At 37.2% G+C, this 15,739-nt stretch overlaps 1 protein-coding gene and 1 long non-coding RNA gene across 3 annotated transcripts; both read right to left on the reverse strand.

The window, feature by feature from the left end:
* On the reverse strand, window positions 1-10,036 carry LOC104093161 (7-deoxyloganetic acid glucosyl transferase-like). The gene is made up of 2 exons (XM_009598879.4): window positions 9,413-10,036; window positions 1-1,053 (listed from the first exon to the last, which is right to left on the reverse strand). The coding sequence occupies exons 1-2, from the start codon at window positions 9,948-9,950 to the stop codon at window positions 137-139; spliced, it is 1,455 nt and encodes a 484-aa protein (XP_009597174.1). The 5' UTR covers window positions 9,951-10,036; the 3' UTR covers window positions 1-136.
* Window positions 10,037-12,877: 2,841 nt separating this feature from the next.
* Window positions 12,878-15,394, reverse strand: LOC104093160 (uncharacterized). Of its 2 annotated transcripts, XR_011414729.1 has the most exons (4): window positions 14,718-15,394; window positions 14,526-14,570; window positions 14,253-14,336; window positions 12,878-13,212 (listed from the first exon to the last, which is right to left on the reverse strand). It is a non-coding gene; the product is annotated as an uncharacterized lncRNA (long non-coding RNA). The 2 variants fall into 2 exon arrangements; XR_685579.4 differs by lacking the exon at window positions 14,253-14,336 and having other exon boundaries at window positions 14,718-15,368.
* Window positions 15,395-15,739: the final 345 nt, after the last annotated feature.

A 15,739-nucleotide genomic window follows, 5' to 3' on the forward strand; every position in this document is an offset into this window, starting at 1 on the left:
TTCAAATAACTAGATCCGGCCTTTATATCTTCATTCGAATAGGTCATCAAAATGGAAAAAATAAAAACTGACAACTTTTGCCTACATATGGCAAGAAACATTGACCAAATATGACTCTTATTTTCGAAATCACTTGCTAAATGCTATATATATCTTGGATCAAGCGGTCTAAATTGCGAGTTGATGATCCACCTTCACTAACACTTGCTCTCGCCAATTTTGTCATCTCATTTGCCCTCTGCAAGAACTCATTTCTCCTCGCTTCCATCAATTCGCTCACCATTTTCTCGATTATGACTCTATCACAAGTATCTTTCAAGTCTAACCCCAATTTCCATACCTCCCCAACAAACCTGCTATTGACTTGTTGGTCAGCCAATTGAGGCCAACATATCATTGGCACTGCCTCGTATAAGCTCTCCAAAGTCGAATTCCAGCCACTATGAGTTAAAAATCCCCCAATGGAAGGGTGTGCCAAAACCTCTTCTTGAGGAGCCCAGCTGACAATATAACCATTTTCCTTCCGACCCTCTTTCAGTTCAACTTCCAATACATCATCTTTATCCTTGATAACATCATGCCTAATAACCCACAAAAACTGCTGACCACTATTGACAAGGCCGTGCCAGAACTCTGTCAACTCATGTTTTGTCAATGTAATCACGCTTCCAAAGCTTACATAAAGTACTGACCTCGATGGTTGCTCGTCCAGCCATTTTAAGCAACTTCTGTCTTCCTCCCATAATCCGTTGGAAGATATGGATTTACCTTTTGATTCTGATGCTAGTTTGTTCTTCAAGTGTGCATGGAGCGGACCAATGGTGTAAATATTGGGTATATCAACACGAATTTGGTCCAGTATTGGTCCTTCGAGTCCCTCGAACGTGTTGAATATAAGCCCTTTGGTTCGAAGGGTGCTTAGAGTTACGCTCCTGACACATTGGAAAGTTCCTTCTCCCAAATTATCCACCCGGCAAAAACTCGGTAGATCACGTCGCCTTAGAAAGCTCTCCATCCCCTTCACATTTGCAATTGGAGTGTCTAGGTCGTTTCCTATCATAAAGTCGTTGGCCAATTAATATAACTCCCAAGTAAGAAAATTTTATAAAAGAAAACTATCATCTATGTGGTCCTACTGGGTAACATGCATCATGCATGGTTAAATGAGTTTTTCACACATGTATGTGTTCCTTTGGGTAACATGGTCATTTGAGTTTTTCACAAAACGTTGTAATAAAGGCCGACGACCGAGGTTCTATTGGAAACCTCTCTATCATCACAGGGTAGGATAATGTTTGCGTGCACACTATCCTCCCCAAATTATACTGGGTATGTTCTTGTTGTTGATGTAAGGCCGATAAATACAATAATAATACTCCTAGATAACAAGTTCAATAAACTAAAACTTGTTCACTACTAAAAATCTGCTAAAAACCGACCAACTATTTCCGACCAACGTTGGTCGGTCAAGCAATGCGACCAAAAACCGTCCAGGTTAGACGCAAACTGGGGAAAAAAAAAATATTTACATTTTTTTAAAATAAAATACCGACCAACGTTGGTCGGTAAATTAGTCAATAGCTGATCAGACAAGAAAATTTTGGATTACCGACCAACGTTGGTCGGTAATCTGGATCCAATTTTTTAAATTTTAATAATTATTTTATTATTTAAAATATTTTATAATATTTAAGAATCTATATTTAAAATTACCGACCAGCGTTGGTCGGTTAAAGAATTTATTTATTTTTTTAAAAAACCGACCAAAGTTGGTCAACGGTCAGCACTTAATGTACCGACCAACTTTGGTCGGTAATTCTAAAATCAGAGAAGTGAAAAACGGGGGAAACCCCAATTTTTCTGAAATTTTCCCCTCTTCTTCATTCCCCTCTCTCCTTCTCCCAGCCCTCCCCCTCACCGTCCAGCCCTCACCCTCACCGCTGCCACTGCCACTGCCACTGCCGCCCCTCGATCTCCTTCTCCATCTCCTAAAAATTCTAGGTTTGAATTACAACCCATTTATTTATTATTTTCAGGTTTTGTTAATTAGTTATGAATTAGTTTCAATTGATTAGTGTTTCAATTATTTGAACATTGCATTTTATTGAGGATTAGGGTTTAGGTCTTGTTTTAATTAGTTTTGTTAATTAGTTTTATTAACTAATTAGTTTTGTTAATTAGTCAATTATTTATGAATTAGTTTAGTTTAGGGTATGGGTTGAATTTCTTTAGTTTAGTTAGTTTATGTTTAAACTCGTAGGATATGAATTGAAATTTTAGTTTTTAGGATTTGTTCTTGTGAATTGAACTTTTAGGATATGAATTGAACTTTTAAGATATGAATTGGACCTTTTGGATATGAATTGAACTTTTAGGATATAAATTGGTATAATTAGAAAAAAATAATTATCTTGAATTAACTAAAAAAGATATAATTAATTTATAATTGTAGAATAAATTAATTTGTTGTTGTGAATCGAACTTTTAGGGTATGGGTTGAATTTCTTTAGTTTAGTTAGTTTATGTTTAAACTCGTAGGATATGAATTGAAATTTTAGTTTTTAGGATTTGTTCTTGTGAATTGAACTTTTAGGATATGAATTGAACTTTTAAGATATGAATTGGACCTTTTGGATATGAATTAAACTTTTAGGATATAAATTGGTGTAATTAGGAAAAGATAATTATCTTGAATTAACTAAAAAAGATATAATTAATTTATAATTATAGAATAAATTAATTTATTCTTATTTTATTTGTATAGATGGAACATCGTACTTGGATGTACAATAGAAATTATCCTAATCGGCGGGGATTGCGGGAGGATTTTGTAGAAGGGGTTGATGACTTTATTAGACATGCAATGTCACTTCCACCATACCAAAGTGAAGGAGTAATTAGGTGCCCTTGTGTCAGGTGCGATTGTATGAAGTTTAAAAAATCGGAGGAAGTTAAGCTTCATCTTTATAGGAAGGGGTTTATAGAGAATTACTTTGTGTGGACTAATCATGGAGAGATCGATGGTAGCCGTGGGATATTTCATAACATGGTTGTTGGTGAAAGTAGTAGGTCGGTGGAGAATACAAATCTTGATTCTAGAATTCAGGATATGGTTGCGTATGCTTTTGGGGGTGAGCCCAATGAAAATTTTGAACAAACTCCTAATGATGACGCAAAACGTTTTTATGAACAGTTAGAGGAAGCTAGTCGTCCACTACGTGAAGGAAGTCCGCACTCTGAGTTGTCTGTTGCAGTTAGATTACTAAGTATCAAATCTAATTGGAATATTTCTCAAGCAGCCATGGACTGTTTCATTGACCTTATGAGTGAACTAGTTGACCCTAATATCAACTTACCTGGTGATTTCTATAAGGCGAAGAGATTGGTTTCTAAGTTAGGACTTTCGTCAATGAGAATTGATTGTTGTGAAGATGGTTGCATGTTATATTATAAAGATGATGCAACTTTAGACAGTTGTAAATTTTGCGAAAAGCCTCGTTTCAAGAGGCTTTCCAGCGGGAATATGGTCGCTGTCAAGGCAATGCATTATTTACCTCTTATACCTAGGTTAAAGAGGTTATATGCGTCGATGAGTTCTGCTCCTCATATGAGATGGCATTTTGAAAATAGAAGACCACCTGGTGTTATGTGTCATCCTTCAGATGGAGAAGCTTGGAAGCACTTTGATAGGACATATCCAGATTTTGCTAGTGAACCAAGGAACATTCGGTTAGGTCTGTGTGCCGATGGCTTCACGCCTTTTTCTATATCTGCGACACCATATTCATGTTGGCCTGTCTTTCTTACACCTTATAATCTACCACCTGAGTTGTGTATGACTAGTCCATATATATTCTTAAATTGTATTATCCCCGGTCCACGTAATCCGAAAAGTTTGATTGATGTATATTTGCAACCTTTGATTGATGAGCTAAAACAATTGTGGTATGATGGTGTTGAAACATATGACATATCAACCAAGCAGAATTTTAATATGCGTGCTAATTTAATGTGGACTATTAATGATTTTCCTGCGTATGGAATGTTGTCTGGGTGGATGACTGCTGGGAAGCTAGCTTGTCCTTACTGCATGGAAAATAGTAAAGCGTTCACTTTGAAACATGGCCGAAAGCAATCATGGTTTGATTGTCACCGTCAATTCTTGCCTGATGATCATGAGTTTAGAAGGATGAAAAATGCATTCAAAAAGAATAAAGTGGAATATGATTCTCCACCTCCGATACTTTCAGGTGAGGAAATTTGGGAGAGGGTCCAGAACTTCAGTAAAGTTACTGAGGCTCCACATTATAGATTCTCCGGATATGGTGTTAATCATAATTGGACGAAACAGAGTATATTTTGGTAGTTGCCTTATTGGAAGGATAATCTTCTCCGACACAACCTTGATATCATGCATATTGAGAAGAATTATTTTGATAATTTATTCAACACAGTGATGGATGTTAAAGGTGAGACAAAAGATAACCCGAAGGCTAGAATGGACTTACAAGAATATTGCAGGCGGCCTGAATTATACTTGCAGACAGCAAACAATGGTAAGGTGTTCAAGCCCAAAGCAAGTTACACATTCACTTTGGAGGAAAGACGACAAATTTGTGATTGGGTTACGAAATTAAAGATGCCTGAGGGTTATGCATCGAATCTTGGAAAAAAAGTAGATATGGAGGTAGGGAAGTTGAGCCATTTGAAAAGTCATGACTGCCATGTTTTCATGGAGACCTTAGTGCCTATTGCATTTTGTGGTTTGCCTGAAAGAATCTGGAAACCCATCACAGAGATTAGTTTGTTTTTCAAAGACTTGTGTTCTACCACATTAAGGGAAGAAAACCTACTTCGGATGGACCAGAACATCCGTGTAATTTCTAGTAAGATGGAAAAAATATTCCCATGTGGTTTCTTTGATGTAATGGAACACCTTCCAATACACCTTGTACACGAGGCACGACTTGGAGGGCCTGTTCAATGCAGATGGATGTATCCCTTTGAGAGGTAATATTATAAGTTTGATGTAATATTCTATTTTATTTGAATGTTATTGGCTAACATGAGATTATGTAGGACAATTGGCAAATGCAAACAATTTGTTAAGCAGAGGAATAAGATTGAAGGATCTATATGCGAAGTCTATCTTGCAAAGGAAACTGCACATTTTTGTTCTTATTATTTTGAGAGTAACATGCCATGTTCTAGGAATAGGCCCAATAGGCACACGGTCGAATGTGTGAATGATCCATTATATCCACCAATGTCCATATTCAATCAACCAGGCCGATGTTCTAAGGATGTTAGAAAGAGAAGTTTGAGTGCTATGGAGTACAAGTCAGCTACACTTCATGTATTGCTAAATTGTCCCGAAGTTATACCATTTCTCAAGTAAGTATTGATTTATTAGTTATCAAAATGTAAAATTTACTGTGACTACATATTGATGCAACTACTAAAAATATTTGATATGTCACAGTCACTTCGTGGGTCATGGCTATGATGCTGTATATACGAGATTTGATACGTGGTTCAAACAGTTTGTAAGTGTGTATATATATATATATATATATATATATATATATATATATATATATATATATATATATATATATATATATATATATATATATAGTGAATGTATAAAAATTGATTCATAAGTTGTGCTAACTTATGAATTTTTTTAACTCTATGTAGGTAAATAATCCAAATAATGGTGTAAATTAATTTTTGAAAGATATATCTTGGGGACCTGGGCTTCAGGTCACAACATTGTCTAAGTACGTAGTGAATAGTTATAAGTTTCATACAGAGGATTGCTCTAAAAATAAAAATAGCAACAACAGCGGGGTGTGGGTTCAAGGTGGTGATGGCAACCAAGTTGGAGATATTGATTATTATGGTGTGGTCAAAGAAATATTACAACTAGAATATACAGGTTGGCCATATAAGAAATTGATACTCTTTAGATGCAAGTGGTTTGACCCAAATCCAACAAGAGGTACAAGAGTACACAACCAATACAACATAATTGAGGTTAATCATACGAGGGAGTATGATCGCTATGATCCTTTCATAATTGCACATAACGTTAGGCAAGTGTATTATGCTCCTTATCCATTGCGGCGGAATAAGTCCGATTGGTGGATTGTAATAAAAACTAAGCCTGTAGGTAGGGTGGAAGTCGAGAATGTGTTAGATGTTGCATATCAAAACGATATCTCCAATATTCACCAAATAGTGGACGATCAGTTAGAAAATGATTTGGAACATCCTGAATGCATATTGGAAGAAGTTGATATAAATGAAGTAACAATTATAGAAAATAAGGACGAAGAATCAACTGATGAAGCTCAAACAAGTGAGGACGAAGAATTCTCGGACGAGGAACAATACGTCGATGAGGATTAAAAAGTTGGTTTTTTAAAGCACTCTCGTTTTATAGCTAGTTTCTTATATGTTTCAATCTAAATGTGTATTATATTATGCAGATGGCAGGCAAGGGTCAAGGTAACAATGACCCTACTAGTTTTCGGGGTCGAGAAAAGGGTAGGAAGGGAAAGAGGAGGGTAGAAAATAATACTCCCTCTTGGCCACCCTTTTCAGAGATCCCTATGTCTTATCCTCCACCACACGGCTATACTGAGCTGCCACAGCATCATGAGCCGTACACCTTCATTCAGACACCCAGTCTTCCATCACAGGGCCACAGGACTATACGTCCGACATACAGTCCAACTGCCTCACAGCCATCTGCATCACATCCACATGGATCACATCCCTACATATCACAGCCACATGGATCGCATCCACCCATGTCACAGCCACTCGGGTCACAGCCACTCGGGTCACAACCATCAGTATCACATCCACTTGGGTCGCATCTAGCTATGTCGCAGTCACAGGGATCGCAACCATCTTCATCATCGACTCCATCTATTGCAGGCCTTCGCCTGGGAGGCATTAGCTCTGACCTGCCTACACCGTCTTCACATGCCTCTGATACACATGCTTCGGATGGTGATGACGAGGTAGTGCATTATGATCGATATGGCAGGATCATCATAGTCCCTGAGGGTGATGGGTAAGTGTTATTCATTATTTTTACGTCTATTGATTTGTAACATTTTTACTAAGATATTAATGTATTTTTATTGTTAAATTGCAGGTTCAGGCCGGGTAATAAGACTACGAGGATAATCATCAATGCCATCAGAAAGCTTTATGATGGCCCTTATGCGACTTGGACTGATTGCCCATTCTCACTGAAGGAGCAAATTTTCAATCAATTTAAGGTATAAATGTTCTTTTAAACAGTTTAATAATTTATATTTATGATGTTTCCATCTAATATTTAACTTTTGAAATACAGAGCAAGTGTGTATGGGAAGACCGCTATAGCGCGGAAGTGGCTACAAATTTTCATCATAAAGCTCGCAAGAGATTGGCGGATGCTTTCTCGGATGCTAGAAAGAAGAACAAGAGGCCTGGCTGGTTACTTGAGAATTTGTGGAATGATTTGCAAAGGCAATGGCTTACCGCAGAGTTCTTAGAGAGGAGCGAAAAAGGAAAGAAAGCTCGCGCATTCGAGAAGGGAGGCTCCTTGCACACTGGAGGTGCGATCAGCCTAGGGACAATAAAAAGAAGATTGGTACGTAATTGCTTAAATTATTTTACTTTTTCTAAGTATATCTATTCTGTTTATTAACTAAATTAATTTATTTTCAGGAAAAGAAGTATGGGCGTCCAATGAGTCATGATGAGCTATTCAAGGAGACACATGTTGTGAAGAAGAAGAAAGAGGGGGATCAAGATAGGTGGGTCGAGGACCGGGCCTCGACTGCATATGTAAGCTTTTAATTTTATTTAAGTATTATAATTTACTTTTATAAACAACTTGAAATACTGATTTAATTTAAAATAATATAGGGTCGCTACCAAAGTAACGTGGAGGAATTCATCCGTAGTCATCCAGCTGGTGAATCAGGTGAGCCAACCTAACCTTCGGATGAGGATGCTGAAAGAATATGGTTGGAGTCTGTTGGCAGTCCAAAATGGGGGAAGGTATACGGGCTTCCTACTAAAAACTTTCATCGCTATAAGTGTGGAATGCGAGGAATAGGGACTTCCTCGCAAGACGAGCAACTTAATAGGGAGAGCCTCTCCGCTATGCGGGAGACAGTGACAAAGCTCACATCAGAGCTAGAAGCGGCCAAGAAAAGAAAAAGGCTTAGAGATGCTCAATTCCTTGGCATGCAAGCTCAGATCAGAACTCTCCTATCTAGTGTAGCTTTTCCGTTGCCCCGATCTCGTGAGTCATCTCCAGAGGGTCGACCTCCACGTGATCGTTCCTCCCACCTTGCTCGTGATCGTTCCTCCCGTCCTCCCCGTGATCGTGCTTCCCGTCCTCCACAAGACCGTTCTCTATATCGTCTTATAGATGAAAGTTCATCAGACGGTGATGATGATGTTGTACAAAACACCCCTTGACTTTTATATACTTTGAACTAGACAAATAGAACCAGTTTTGAACTAGTTGTAATTAGTTTTAACTTGATTTTGGATTTTTATGTTCAATTGAACTTTATTTTGTTAGTTTTAAAGTATTTATTGAATGTTTTGGTTGTTGTTGTTGTTGTTGTTGTTGTTATTGTTGTGTTGTTGTTGTTGTTGTTGTGTTTTTGTTGTTGTTGTTGTTGTTGTTGTGTTGTTGTTGTTGTTGTTGTTGTTGTTGTTGTTGTGTTGTTGTATTGGTATGCTGGCAGGTGGTTTAGCTGCCAAAACAGGCATTTTATGCCAAAATTAAACCCAGAAAAATCGACCAAAGTTGGTCGATTTTTAATAATAAAAAAAAATATTATTCCAAAATACCGACCAAAGTTGGTCGGTTAATGAACATTAAATTCCCAGAATTCAACACTACCGTCCAACTTTGGTCGGTATTTTGCTTGCATTGTTGAGATTACCGACCATAGTTGGTCGGTAATGTTTAATTTTAATTAGTTTTAAAAAATATATATTTTCAATTACCGACCAAAGTTAATCGGTTTTTTTTAATTTTAATAATTAATAAAAAAACATAATATAGTTAAACCGACCAACTTTGGTCGGTAAAATTAAATTAATAAAATATGTTTCCAACCAAAGTTGGTCGGTAAGTAATTAAACTTGTCAGATGGTCGTTTTAATATACCGATCAAAGTTGGTCGGTAATTTCCGACCAACTTTGGTCTCTAAGCCATTTTGACCATCAAAACACCGTCCACACCGTAATGGTCGCGTTTTGGTCAGTAATTTGCCATAACCGACCAACGTTGGTCGATATTTTTGATCGATTTTTAGCGAATTTCTAATAGTGGTTGTCTTCCCTAGAATTGGGTCAAACGAGTTTAAAGTGAAAAAAGCTCACCAGAGAAGGGAAGCTCGCCGGCATGGATTAATTGAGGGATGCAATAATAAGCCCAAAAAGAGGAAGCGCTTGAAGTACGAAAATGAAAGGTAGGAATCCCACGCTCTTCAGCCACTTCAAGAGCTATAATTAAAATACCATCAGATATAAGACAAGTCACTGGTGGTACCTGCCCTATAATTTTATCAGTAGTGCCTAATTCGCAATTATCCAAAAGAAACAATTCTTTGAGAAGTGGTTTGGCAGTGGTCCTCAAGGACTTCAAAACGGCCATAATATCATCAGAAGTATGTGGAAGTCCATCGCCGAGGCCTAAGTTAATGGTTTTGAATCTGAAGCCTGGGAAACGGCCAAAACGGGACTGAAGGTCAGTACAACGTAAAAGTCGATTATGAATAGAAAGAGCATTGATGAAGGTAACATGGATATTGCTGGACAAGCTAAGAAGCTCGGCCAGATTGAGCATTGGATGGACATGGCCCAGTGCTGGAAATGGGAAGATGACCACATGAGGTGGTTGTCTTGCTCCTTGCTCCATCGTAATTTCTCCAATTCTACTATCACTTTTCAGCTCCTATTATACTTGGAAACTATTTGTGGTGAAACTTTGGTTGCAAATGCTTCTATGAGGCGGGCATTCATGTTTATCTAATACTCCTACTAGACAAGTCCAAATTTGCTCAGCTAAGCAGGGGCGTAATAGAAGATGCTTTTTATGCGCTACGATACAAATACAATGGACCAATAGAACAAATACGTACCTTTTCTATTATTTATGTATACAAACTTTTAAATGGCCTGAAAACTAAACTGGAAAAGATTACGGTCAACCAAACATGATTTTTTTTTTGTTTGCACGGAGGCTCTAAAAACAACTAATTGACTGGTTTCCCCAATTTAATTTGTCTTATGCTTAGCGGGTAGATCGATTTCAAGGTTCACTATAAATATTATTGGCATATTATTTCAGTTAGGATTTATACACTCATTTTTATAGCATATTATTTATGACTTTTATCATATTTCTAATTAAAATTTATCAGAAATTTACTTGTAACTATGTACTTTCGATAATGTTTAGCTCTAGGCCTCCAATTCCATTGAGCCGCCTCTATTATTTTCTCTTTCTCTATGTTTTATGAGCTGTTTATTTTTTCCTCAAACCATGTGTAGATTTTGAGAAGAAGAAAGGACTTATTGTATTTTTGTGTATTTCTTACTTTCCTAAGCAAATGTATTTATATACTAGGTCCTATGACTATTTTAGGAAGGAAAATAAATTACAATCAATCAGAATAAAATCAAATCTCACTCCCCCTCAAGTTGATGCAAAGATGTCACACATGCCCAACTTGCAAACCAGTGTATGAAAAGTCTGTTTGTTGAGACCCTTGGTAAACACATCATCAAACTATTTTTTTCGATGGCACATGAAACAAACTCAAGACACGAGTTGTAATTTTTTCTTTGATTAAGTGTCGATCAATTTTCACATGCTTATTCGGTCATGCTGGACTGAATTATGAGCTATACTGATGGTAGCCTTATTGTCACAGTACAAGGAGAGTTTTTCTTTTTCAGACAGTCTCAAGCCCTCTAGTAGTTGTTGTAGTCAAAAAGGTTCGCAAACACCCTGGGCCATAGCTCTTTATTTTACATCCGCACTTGATCTAGCAACTACACTTAGCTTCTTACATCTTCAAGTAACCAAGTTTCCTCGTACGAACGTACAGTAAACAGATGTAGATCTTTTGTCATCCAGAGATCCAACCCTTGGAGCAGACTTCAGATATCGCAAAATGTGAAAGACAACTTGCATATGAGGATCTCTGGGATCATGCATGAACTTACTCACACTCTAGAAATCTACCTTATTGTGGCGACCAATGTCGCAACAAAAGCCCCAAAAGTCGCTATTGGTGCAAAGATGTCACGCATGCCCAACTTGCAAACCAGTGTATGAAAAGTCTGTTTGTTGAGACCCTTGGTAAACACAACATCAAACTATTTTTTCGATGGCACATGAAACAAACTCAAGACACCAGTTGCAATTTTTTCTTTGATTAAGTATTGATCAATTTTCACATGCTTTATTTGGTCATGCTGGACTGAATTATGAGCTATACTGATGGTAGCCCTATTGTCACAGTACAAGGAAAATTTTCCTTTTTCAGACAGTCTCAATCCCTCTAGTAGCTGTTGTAGCCAAAAAAATTCGCAAACACCCTGGGCCATAGCTCTATATTCTACATCCGCACTTGATCTAGCAACTACACTTTGCTTCTTGCTTCTTCAAGTAACCAAGTTTCCTCGTACGAGCGTATAGTAACCGGATGTAGATCTTCTGTCATCTAGAGATCCAACCCTTGGAGCAGACTTCAGATATTGCAAAATATGAAAGACAACTTGCATATGAGGATCTCTGGGATCATGCATGAACTGACTCACACTACAAGAAATCTACCTTATTGTGGCAACCAATGTCGCCACAAAAGCCCCAAAAGTCGCTATTGGTGCAAAGATGTCACACATGCCCAACTTGCAAACCAGCGTATGAAAAGTCTGTTTGTTGAGACCCTTGATAAACACATCATCAAACTATTTTTTCGATGGCACATGAAACAAACTCAAGACACCAGTTATAATTTTTTCTTTGATTAAGTATTGATCAATTTTCACATGCTTTATTCGGTCATGCTGGACTGAATTATGAGCTATACTGATGGTAGCCTTATTGTCACAGTACAAGGAAAGTTTTCCTTTTTCAGACAGTCTCAATCCCTCTAGTAGTTGTTGTAGCCAAAAAAGTTCGCAAACACCTTGGGCCATAGCTCTATATTCTACATCCGCACTTGATCTAGCAACTACACTTTGCTTCTTGCTTCTTCAAGTAAACCAAGTTTCCTCCTACGAGTGTACAGTAATCAGATGTAGATCTTCTGTCATCCAGAGATCTAACCCTTGGAGCAGACTTCAGATATCGCAAAATGTGAAAGACAACTTGCATATGAGGATCTCTGGGATCATGCATGAACTGACTCACACTACAAGAAATCTACCTTATTGTGGCGACCAATGTCGCCACAAAAGCCCCAAAAGTCACCACTATAAACATATAGCAGCTACCTTGGACTCGCTGCATGTACTCCCGTTACTGAAGGTTATTAGTGACGACTTTTTATAGTCGCCACGGAAAGCAACAATTTGTGGCAACTAAATTCGCCACAATAAGCAAGCAAATACTCTTTGAAAATGGCATTTAGTGACAACTTTAGTCGCTACAAAACCATGGTATATTCAGCAGCAAGTCTCCGTCGCTACAATAGCTTGATGATTAGTGACGACTTTAGTCGCCACAAATAGGTTTTTCTTGAAAAAAAAATTATGATGCTGCTATATTTTTACAAATATTGCCCAAATGTATTAGAATAATCCATAACGTTAGAAGAGACAGCGATAAAGACATTTCTCAAACAAAGTTATATCGGAACTTTTTATTAACAAATTCAAAACATATTGTAGTTGTACATATACATGAAATGCACAAAAGAACAAAGATAAATATAATGTTTTGGAGCTCCTCCTCGGCTAGCACCATTCCTCCTCCCCTAAAGAACATGATTTTGGAATTCAACTAACAAACTTCATGTCCTAGATGCAGCCAAAGGTGGGAGAGAAAAAGCCTGACCAAAATCAAGAAAGGATAATATTGGCAGCTCCCATTGTTCCGCTCCTTGGTACTGCCCATAAAAAGGTGCATCATTATCCTTTGCGCGCACTATGGATAGATTAGTTACTACCTACAAAGAAAATTCAAGGAGATTTATTAGACAACACATTCAGATACCATTAATATGGAATGATGCAACCATGTGAATATGTTTTATTAAAAGGTCACAACCAGAATGATGACTAAAATTACTCTTTCATTTGCAAGTCCCCAAACTTTAAACCAATCAACTGATAATAAACTTATACAAGAAGAAACACATGAGAATCATCAGTTGCAGAAGAAATGCAGCTACAAAATTAGCAAATCAACCCACAAAGTAGCCACGCCAAAGGGGTAAAGTTCAAACATAGCTTACTTTCCCTTGGTTTTACCTATTTGTAGCCACCAATTCACTGAGCTCCCCGAAAAAATATAATGGAACTACTAACCTACAGCCATTTTAGACATGACTAACAAAGTAGTGTATAATGCACAAGATTGTAACTAACGGACCAACTATAAATGCATAAGTTGAACAGGCATGTAATAGTATTAATATGAAACTAGAACACTTGACTGCCACTATTCTAGAATAAGCTTAACACTAATATTTAAGACACTTGGATCTTACCATAACTCATTAACCACAATACACCTACCAAAGTTATTGTACCTTAAAGTTGCTAATAAGCTGAAATATCAATCTCTTCAGGAACAAACTTCGAATGCAAAATTTGCTCCAAGTCATAAATGCTTTCGACTTAATCACATACCAACACAACTTTTACTAACCAACTTTTCCAACTTTTACATTCTTATGGAACATCTCTTCTTATGATAAAATATGCACACTTCAGTAATACACCTAATACAAAGGTGATTAATAAGAATATAAACTTGTAAAAAGTTCATCAGGTGGTTTCCATAAGGAGGCTACTAAAAGATTAAACATGAGAAGACATTGTATCAGATTTTCTAATGCAGTTCATTTACAAGTACAAATCTCCAAAAATAACATGTTTATAATATTAGGAAGGTAAAAATAACCTGTTCGGAGTATTGGAATAACAAACAAATAAATAGAAGTTGGTGACAATAAGAGCAGTTAGTTTCAATTTGGCCAATTACCTAGCGATCAATCTGATTAGATGGGCATCCCAAATGCATAATATCAACTATCCAAATATATGTGAATCACATATTCTCTTTTCTCTGAAAAATCACAAGATGGAAAAAATCCCTAAGTCTATTTTTCTTTCTAATCTTAAATAGGCTAACATCAACGGAACAAATGAAGCGAATTAATACAAATTCTCACTCAAAGACCTAATTTCTAGGCTATCATAACCAATAACTAAGGGAAATGGGAATTGAATCTTTCCAAAATTACTGAAAACTTACCACTCCAAAGCACCGAGCACTAAGCAGTATTCAAGCATAAAAGCCCTAAAATTGCAAAAATATAATCAAACCCAGTAGTTTCAAAGCTTAAGAGAACAAAGATAACATAAAAAAATAGTTAAAAATCCACATAATTAGTCCTTAATTTTACACTTCTAGAGAAAGGAAACAACACTAAATAACCAAAAATACCTAAAGATCGTGCTAACCATGAGCCTTGCGCTGCACAAACACACCAGTCGCAATCATGTATAATCACTTCTTCCGAATATGATGATAATTCGTAAACCATCACAATAGAGAAAAAAAGATTAGGTTTTCTCGCCTTGTGAAAACAGAGAGCACAAAATCTAGAGAGAGGAAGAAATGAGGAAGGAAGTCAGTGGTCGATTCGCCAGATAAAGAGACAAGAAGGAGCATGTTCACCACCGATGGTGTGTGGTCCTCTTCAGTGACTTAATATGGTAGATTTAGTGGCGACACTAAGAGTCACCACAAAAGCCCTTGTGTTCGGTGGCGTTCACCGTGCTTGCGAAGAGATACATTATATTTTGCTGCGACGCATTCTTAGTCGCCACTAATACTATGCTTCCAGCTGCGATAATAGTTGTCGCCACTAAACATTTATCTTTTGTGGCGATAGCATCAGTCAGATTTCTTGTAGTGTCACCAAGCTAATTGAATAGGCTATGTCTGGTCTAGTGTAAGAGATAAATGAGTCTTTCAACCTATTTTTGATTTCTCTCCTTATCAACTGACTCTCTAACTCCGTTTTGTAACTTATGATTGCTTTCAACGGGCGATTTTGCGGGTCTGCAACCTATCATACCAGTTTTTTTCAAGAGATCCAGAATATACTTCCTCTGAGAAATAAAGACTGCTCTTTTTGGTCTAGCAACCTCAATACCTAAGAAGTACTGCTAGTTTCCTAGATACTTGATCTCAATTTCATATGCCAACAATTTCTTTAATCGGGCCATCTCCTGTTATTAATATGTCATCAGCATAAACTAGGAAAAGAGTGAGTTTACCCCTATAATGTCTTATGAAGAGGGTGTGATCAGTATTGCTTTGTTAGTAACCAAAAGAGGTTAGTGCTTTGCAGAATCTGTCAAACCAAACTCTGGGGATTGCTTCAGTCTGTACAAGTCTTACTTCAATATGCATACATTTCCTTGACTTTGGTGCAGTATCAAATCTCGAAGGAATCTCTA

Source organism: Nicotiana tomentosiformis, chromosome 3, assembly GCF_000390325.3.
Source record: "Nicotiana tomentosiformis chromosome 3, ASM39032v3, whole genome shotgun sequence".
NCBI lineage: Eukaryota > Viridiplantae > Streptophyta > Magnoliopsida > Solanales > Solanaceae > Nicotiana > Nicotiana tomentosiformis.